This window comes from Pollicipes pollicipes, unplaced genomic scaffold, assembly GCF_011947565.3.
Source record: "Pollicipes pollicipes isolate AB1234 unplaced genomic scaffold, Ppol_2.1 Scaffold_7231;HRSCAF=8579_pilon_pilon_pilon, whole genome shotgun sequence".
Classification (NCBI taxonomy): domain Eukaryota; kingdom Metazoa; phylum Arthropoda; class Thecostraca; order Pollicipedomorpha; family Pollicipedidae; genus Pollicipes; species Pollicipes pollicipes.
Window position 1 is genome coordinate 34,287,070 of NW_023597034.1, and position 8,873 is coordinate 34,295,942.

Consider the following 8,873-nt stretch of genomic DNA (forward strand, 5'->3'; position numbering starts at 1 on the left):
ATCACCACTATCTATTCATAAAATGTTGCGTGGTACACATCACCACACAACCTTGAAGCATCTGGCACAACAGTAGTACAATTAAGTCCCAGAATACATAGTATCCACCATACAAGGAACTAGTATTCATGTTGCATTGAACCAGTCACCTCTCAACTCAGCCACCTATTTTTCCCAGCATTGAACTTTGCTGTATGACAACAACTGAATAGCATGTTTTGAATAACAGGGAAAACCAATGCTAGGACAAAACCAGAGACAAATTTCAGAGCTGAAAAAAATGCGGTCATAAAAATTTACCTAAAAGCTATCTCACAACGAGCAGGCCAACAGTAACACTATCACTTTACTGCAGCAGGCACCTTACTCGCATTGCAATATTTTCCGTTTAAACAAAGTCACAGTACACCAAACAACATTGCAACGAACAGCACGGTACCATACCATACGTCCTCCACACGTACCAACACGCACCTCCCACCACTCGGCGACCCCTTAATTGCACAAAATAGCATGCAGAGGCAAAAGGGCGCGAATAGCGTTGGGCTAGTTCCCTGATATAGCAGTCGTTGCCTTTCAGTATGCGTTTGCCGGTCAGCAGCTTGAGCTTACAATCTGTCAAATAACTTTGATTTTATCAAAAGAAAAAAAAACAAATAGGTGTGCCTGTGTTCATCTGGTATCGATGAGGTACACAATTGTTAAAGCTATTAAGTATTAATCATCGTTTTAGCAGCGAAAAGAACAAGTACAAAACACAGAACAGATAGTTCACAACTTTTGTATATCACTATAGTTAGGTTGTTGACGTTTATAACGCACCTGTTACAAAATACCTAACCGCTGGATGCTGCTGTTCTCGCCTGATGCCGCGAAGATTGTGGTGAACGGTAGGGATGGGCTGCTTCGGTTAGCTCTGCTTGTATGAAATATCACGCATGAGGGATGTCCCTGATGTACACAGATATAACTATTTTGTCCAACTGTGCCGTGATACATTTTTATGATAAATTATGTAAATTAATAAAAAAATGATATATTATTTTTCGCAGACGAAATTCAACTGGGATAGCATTTTGAATGCGATAGGTGTAAAACTTTCATATGACTACCTGTCTCTGAATAAATAGAAGCTTGTACCGTTAACTAGCCCATGTAATATATTTTGATTTTTGATGCACATAATTGCTGGGGAAATGTTGGGGGTATGGTCAAGTTTATTGGAACTAGTGGGCAGAGGGTTCCTAATGTTCTGAAAATGTAATGTTGGCATAGGTGTTCATTGCAAACAAGCAACCAAAAAGGCCTCGTACCCAGGACTGGCACGTCATACATTTAGGTCTACATTGATGTCCTTAGATCTTTTAATAGGCTACAGTTTCATTGCAGGCTGCAGCTTGCATTGGTATCATAAATACAAATATGTCTGGGAAGTTGTAGGGCAAGCCAGCTCTTTTTCTCTTGCATTAGCATCATATCAGGCCGAGTTGGTCTGCCTAGCTGCTTCCATTATGCCAAGTTGTTGGAACTACATGTACATTATGGTTATGAACCCTGAAGTGACAATATATCTGATGTGCTTCTCCAGGATGACAGGATGGAAAGACCTTGGCATGTTGAGGGCAGAGGATATGGTAAGTGCACTGACATGACTTGCTGGAATTGAAGAGCTGCATTTGTCTTTACTTACATTTAAGTCATTGTTTTCTGTTTCTTTGCCTCTTTCTGATGTCACACCATAAATCAACTGACATACTGTTTAATGTTTTTTGCTGATTAGTCATATTTATTAATCAATCATAATCATGTAGTAATAATGTGATACACATTTTTGGGACTGCATCCCCACCAATAAAAATCAGTCAAGATTGGTGCAGTTGATGTTACATGAAACAAGTGACCTCAAAAACCCTCAGAGGTAATATTTGGGCTCCATACATTTTGGCAAAGCCCAATCTGTACATATGTTTGCATTGCAGCTTGGTGGGTAAATCCTATGTGTGGTAAGGTGACCCTGTAGTTAGCACTGCTCACTATTGGCAGATAGCTGTTGTCATTTCCCATCTAATGGCCATTGTGCATCCTCTCAGACAGCCATTCTGTGTTGCTGCCAGATCGCGGGGGTCGGCGCGGCGGCGGCGGCGGTGGCTGGGGCGGCGGCCGGCGCGGCGGCGGCCGCCACCACGGCTGGGCGGGACCGCGCGGTCCGCCGCCGAGGGACGACGCCTCCCACGCGGACCAAGAGGGCGACCGGCCGCCGCCCGGCCTCCGTGGCCGCGCCATCGGCCTCTGGTACAGGGACAGGGCCATCAGGAGCGGACGCGGCGGCCGTGGCGGCCGTAAGGATAAACACGTGAGTGACGACCTGAGGTCTGTTTGTTAGGTGGCATGTTGACCCAATGGAAAGTGCATGCTGAGCCTTGAAAGTAAAACTTGGGTCACTCCAGCTCAGATTGTCTACTCACAAAGCAGAAGCTGGATCACCCTGGTCAAAGTTAAGGAGATGTGACATTCACAACCCTCACATCAGTGTAACACATTTTATCGACTGTGATTATAAACCTGAACAACCCCTGTTTGTTTGCAACAACCCCTGTTTGTTTGTTTTACCTTCTCTGGAAGTTGTCAGTGTGCCACTACAGCATGCGGTCGGCCTTACTAAGTGGCCCTAGACGCCGGTTTATACTCCACGACCCACCAGCCCACGCGGTAGCCTGGATCTTGACCCGCCAGTACACCGCAGGCGGACTGCGGCCCCCCAGTTGTCCCGCTGTCTAACGCCGACAGAGCGCGCCCCCGTGCCGGCAGTGTCAGCTCTTGACGTCTGACCCGGAGCGGGAGACGCGGATCCGCTCCGTGCTGGACCGGGCCGGCCACCGACCGCCGGCCGCCCCGCCGGCTGCGGACTGGGTCGGAGTCGGGCCGGAGCCGACGCTGAAGCCAGAGCCGGCGCTGAAGCCAGAGCCGGAGCTGAAGCCAGAGCCGGCGCTGAAGTCGGAGCCGGAGCCGGCCGCCGTCCGGCCGGCACTGCCCTCCTTCCTGGACGTGTACGGCGACGAGGGCGGCGACGGCGACCCACGCCTGCTTGCGCCGCTGGAGGAGCCGGAGGAGATGGAGGATGCTGACGCGGCGCCGGAGGACGCTGACGGCAGCCGGTCTCCCGCGGTTCCTGAGGCTGCGGAGGGCGGGGCGGTCGGTGCGTCTCGAGATGGGGTGGGGGAGGATAGGTCTGAGGTGGCCGGCACTGGATTGGATATGATGAGAGGGTTGAGGCGGGAACCTGCCGAGATGGTAGACGATGCGCCTGGTTTGACGGAACGGGTGGGATTTGTGCCCTCCTGAGACAGCGGACAGCGGCACCGGGGTGGTGGAGAGAGTGAAGCAGCAACCTGCTGGGGTGGCTGGCGCCGGTTTCGTGGCGGTAAAGACCGAGCGGGGAACGGTGGAGGATGAGCGCGAGCCGGAGGAGGACTGTGAGATGGTGGCCGACGAGCAGACGGGACCCCCAGAGGACCCCGCCGTCGGCCGACTGGATCCCAGCCTGGCCGACAAGTACCGGCACCTCACCAACTGCAGCTTCAAGCAAGAGTTCCTGGCCAACCTCCTGGGCAACCAGGACCGCGACTGGGACAACCTCAGGTGACCGACCGGTCGTGCTTGATAGAAGCTCTGCGTGAGGATAGCAACCATGTGAATCCACAGTTGCTCTTTTCCCGCACTGCACCCAGCCTGCTCTCTGTTGTGATGCACATTGTGCCGTCGGTTGCAATAATCGGTCATCGGCCATGTCCATCACATCATCCGTAGGCAGCGTTACAGCTTGTCCCGAGCTCATGTCTTCCCCTCGTGCGGAAGACGCGATCAGTTAAGACCGCTGTTAAGGAACTGAGACGACAAGACGTAGCAAAGTCACCGGTGAGCGCGACGTCGCTGGTTGACCGCGCCGTTGTTCGGCTGTGCTCGTGCTCCGTGTGCTCCGTGTGCTCCGTGTCGTACTCCTGACCGTGGCGCCGCTGTCGCCAGCTACGACCCGGAGCGGGACGGGCTTCGGCGCGTGCCGGAGATAGACCGCGAGCTGCTGGAGCAGAGCGGCCGCGCCGGACCGCTGGACGCCTTCCGGCGCGCGCTGCCAGCCTTCCAGCAGCGCGAGCATATCCTGCAGCTGGTGGCCGAGAATCAGGTCGGTGGTCATCAGTGGCGAGACAGGTGAGGGTAGCTCTGCAGGACGGGGATTTGTTAGGCTTGTTCTGGAAGGGATGTTTTTTTCTGATTTGTATGCTTGTAAAGGAACACGTACCATGTTTTCGTGCTAGCGTGAACTGGTATTAGTATGATCAAATTAAGTTGTTCGGTATAAGCGACCAAAATGAGTGTAACGTAGCCAACGTGTCTCGCGTTTTATGGCGTTTACGCTCGCCGTTTGGTGGCGCAGCCGCCCTTGTAGTTTGGTGCGCCAGGTCGAGCCAACAGCATGACCGTCCCCTACACTGTGGCAAGACCACCCTCGTGCCGTTCAGGACGGTGCCGCACCTCCTGACCAACACCTGACGCCGTGCGACCACCGCAGGCTGTGGCAAGACCACCCAGGTGGTGCAGTACCTGCTGGAGGAGGCGGCGGCGGCCGGGCGCGGCTCGCTCTGCCACGTGGTCTGCACGCAGCCGCGCCGCATCTCGGCCGTAACGGTGGCCGAGCGCGTGGCCCGCGAGCGCGGCACCAGCGCCAGCGCCTCTGGCGGCGGACAAGTGGGCTACGCCATTCGACTCGACCAGTGAGCTGGCCGCCGCCCGAGTCTTGCATAGAATAGGCTTACTCGGGGTGTCAGAATAGGCCCTGTACTGGCAGCAGAGGTTGAAACGTTTGCGCATTCGGCATTGAAGGGATCGTGCCTGCCAAAGAAATTTTGCGGCTTCATTTTTCCCTCTCAGGACTAGGATTTTTGCTTCTCACAAGCCAAGCAGAAACTTTTGTTTCCAAAGAGCAACTTTCCCCCTCCCCCTCCATAAATCCCAAGCAACGGGAACATTGCGCACTATTATGTGTCGTCTTTGACCGTAACAGCGTGTATTAAAACACTCGTGCGGTGGAAGTTCGTCAACTTCATGAGTGCTTCCGTTGGAGTCCACATTAAAGTCAAACAACTTCCGGAACTTTTCGGTGTGACGGGAAGACTGGTCAAGATGCCATTTGAATAAGGGGAGCATGCCACAAAGCTCTGACGTGCTCCAGCCCTGACAGATAGCTCTGCATGCATTGAAATCACAACCAGTTTTCTCGACAGACCCGATCAGTCCATAATGCCAAACGAAGCTTTCATTCCATGAAGCGGCATTGCAAGTGCAAAATTATCTCTGCTTAGTGGGCTGGGTATTATTTAACGCAAAGTCGGAAGTTTTTGGACACTGCTTGTGCGTATCGAGGTCTCAGGCTGAGCGTAAACGCGTGCTGTGTGAATGGTCTCTTGCCTCTGGCACCATCACGGCCCTTTCCCGTGTTGGTATTGGACATGATGGTAACGTGGGTATGAAAATCATGTTTAAGAATCTGTTTCTCGTGATAAAGGATCACCTGTTTGTTCGTTTTTTTTTGGGGGGGGGGGCAAGGGTATTTAACAACGTGTGATGCCGTTGTGAACAGTGCCCGGGGATATATATATATATATATATATATATATATATATATATATATATATATATTATAAGCAACACAGCTGCTGTGTCACATCATGTTATTTCTGAACTTTTTCCGGCCTTTCGAAAAGTTAGACTGCAGACTCATGTAGCCGGTGGCTCTCTTGAGAAACGACATGCTCAGTCAGTCATGCAAACAGGCAATTTCTCGGGCGTTATGCATCATTTATCTCGAGATCGCTGACATCCATATCCATTCTGATCAAATCTCGTTTCCATTTTTCTTGGCTGGTGAAACCAAATCGTGGTGCCTTCTGAGTCGTTTTACATTATGGCAACTGTCTGCGAGGTTCTGGTACTCTATTGTTTGTACACAATAGTGACCCTTGTTGCAGCGCCTTAGCAGCGTTATGGTCGTTGGAAATGCGACCGTGCTCAATTATCCGTGACTGGGAATGTGTATGCCCAAGTTAGCTACCGCTTTTGACGTCATGACGCGCAGTAAGACGATTAGATCTGGACAGCGTTGTGTGCATGCTTATGCCAGAGTGCAAGGAATGCCCGGAAGCACGTTGTTAATGAGAGAGCAAGCGATAAATGTTTCGTTGACCAGTCAAGGAAACGTTGAGAATGCCAACGACGCTTCAAATATTGACTTCATATCGTGGCGTTGCTAATATTTCCTTGTACCGCACCGCGCATCGCCTATGCATGCTTCCCAGATTTTCGAGAACACATCTGTTTTAACCCAATGCACGATGTCAACTACCCTCAGCCGCTCATTTCTCCCGCCGTGTGTGTGGCAGGTTTGTATGTGTTGAAGTGGTGCAATTGCCCGCCCATCAAACTTGTGCTCTAGGCTCGAGTTCGCGTCCTCTGCATGCCATACACATCCCCTCATCCCTACCCGGACAGCCCACATGGGCGCCATGACGACACCCGTCGCAGCCCACGCCACACAGCCGGCTGCGTGCCTGACCGTGTCAGCCGGCGGCTGCCCGGTGCCCGACACTAACGCCCGCCCGCGGCGCGTGCGCCGGACAGCCGCCACCCGCGGCCGCACGGCTCCGTGCTGTTCTGCACCACCGGCGTGCTGCTGCAGCGGCTGCAGACGGATCCCGGTGCTGGCGCGCGTCTCTCACCTGGTGGTGGACGAGGTTCACGAGCGCGACTCGCTCGCAGACTTCCTCGTCACAATCGTCAAGGGCCTGCTGCCGGTGGTGAGAGGGCGCGCGCGGGCGGGCGACGGACTGGCCGGGCCCGGCTCGTGGGGGCTGGCGACGACGCGCTCCGCCCGGGGGCTGGGATGGGGCAAGGGTGGGCTCGCGTCGAGAGGCTGAGTCGGAATGGGAATCAGAGTCGAGGCCGGGTAGCGATACTTGCTAACAGGGGCGGAAGATGTAGGCCATTGGAGAAGGCCTCTGTGATGGTCCGAGGTGCGATCGTGACTTGGGACCACTTTGCTCCCGTGTTGTGCGCTGGTCTTTCGGTGAATGTACCACGCTGGTACTCGCTCGTTGGCGTTCCGTGTGTGTGCAAGTCGTTATTGGTACCGCACGGCCCGCCAAATTGCATGGGCCGTAACAATCGGTTTAGATTGCGGTAGTGCAATCCGCGGCTTGTGTCGTCTCTGCCAGTCCGCCTGCGCAGCGTGACGGAGATCAAAGTGTAGATGAGGTCAGGGTCTGCGTGTTTTCATTTCCTTTGGGTCTGTTGTGATGCCATTAGTACTAGTGCTGTTACCTGTCGTTAATTGTGGATAGCGCGATGGACTGAGTTTGGTCGACTGAGTCACGCCGCCGACCGCCGTCGTGGGATAAGGCCATTCCCGAATGTGACGCGACGTTCGGGCACGGCAGCGGTGTCTGCACGAGCGTGCGGTGCCGTGCCGTGACTGACCCGAATGCCACACCATCACACCTCACCGGGCCGTGACCCCGGCCGCCCGGCTGACGCCTCCCGTCCGCGGCAGCGGCCCGATCTCAAGGTCATACTCATGAGCGCCACCATCAACTCGGCCGAGTTCTCGGCCTACTTCGCCGACTGCCCGACGGCCCACATCCCTGGCCGGGCGTTCCCCGTGCACGCGCTCTACCTGGAGGACGTGCTGCAGCTGACCGGGTACGACACTCCCGGGCCAGTGGCGGCGGCGCGCCGCTTCGCTGCCCACGGGGATCGCTTGGGGTGCTCTCTGTGATTCCCTGGCGTGCTGTTGGACTCACGCGATTACCCAGTGATCGCCTCGCCATGGAATCTCGCTACGGAATCTAATGGCGTGGAATCTCAGTTTTGGTGTTGGGCCTCTCGCGGTTCTAACGCTGAGCTTTGTCTAAATAATGGCTTCCATTTCGCGAAGACCCGACGCAAAACGTTAACGCACGGAAACTACTTGGAGCTTAGTGTGCCTTCGGGACGTGAACCCCTATTTATTATAGTTATTATATAGTTCTATTTATTATTTTTATACTTAGTTTAATTATTTATTGTGACTTGGGAAGCACCTGCTGCTTTTTGCGTCATTCTGGTTGGTCACGCTCGGTCTGGCTTCTCTACCTGAGAGTGTGCCGTGCTGTGCGCGGCAGGTTCCAGTTTCCGCCGAGAGATGGCGCTCAGGGCGGCCGTCGCCCGTGGCGGCGGAGGTTTCCTGACCAGGCGGAGCGGGAGATGGAGTTCCGACAGATCATCGACCCCTACACCAGGTGCGCTCGTCCCGGCTGTGACGCGCAGACCCTGCATCACGTGCGTCCGTTCCGGGTAACACGATTGTGCCAGGTTTGATTATGATGATTTTTGGATTTAAGGTCGCTTTGACAGCGGTGGTCATTTTGCGCCCGCAACTAAGTAAATAGATCCTGAGGTGTTCGACAGATACGCGGGTTGCGCGCGGAGTACGCTGTCTTGATCATGCCGGAACACGATTTCTCCGAGTGCGAGTCACACAGGTGGAGAAAAATCAGGCAGGCGAGAACATGATTCTAAAGCCGACGCCATCCATAGACTCAAAATAGCATTCACTTCGACGATCGAATGCTCGCCGAGCATTGAGCGAATGCAGAGGGTCAGCCCGCGCCGTGCGCTGCGTCCGAGGTATCGATCACCCTCAGCTACAAAGAGGTTATGGCCGAAGTGCCGACACTGCACAGGCGCCTGGGCGGACTGTCAGCGGGTAGTCAGCAGCTAGGACACGTTGGTTCTGGGCCCCCGGACAGAATAAAGCCGTGTGCGCCGCATATATATATATATAT

The 8,873-nt window shown here is 54.0% G+C and overlaps 1 protein-coding gene across 1 annotated transcript in view; it reads left to right on the top strand.

Annotated features, from left to right (window-relative positions):
* Positions 1–2,201: 2,201 nt before the first annotated feature.
* The window catches only part of LOC119110045 (ATP-dependent DNA/RNA helicase DHX36-like), a gene marked incomplete at its 3' end in the record, with an annotated part of 62,113 nt that continues 55,441 nt past the window's right edge, over positions 2,202–8,873 (top strand). Inside the window, 9 exon segments of the mRNA XM_037233789.1 lie at positions 2,202–2,353; positions 2,809–3,639; positions 4,024–4,183; positions 4,185–4,206; positions 4,568–4,769; positions 6,673–6,745; positions 6,747–6,848; positions 7,601–7,749; positions 8,211–8,327. Of these exon segments, the coding sequence (XP_037089684.1) occupies positions 3,479–3,639; positions 4,024–4,183; positions 4,185–4,206; positions 4,568–4,769; positions 6,673–6,745; positions 6,747–6,848; positions 7,601–7,749; positions 8,211–8,327 (986 nt within the window).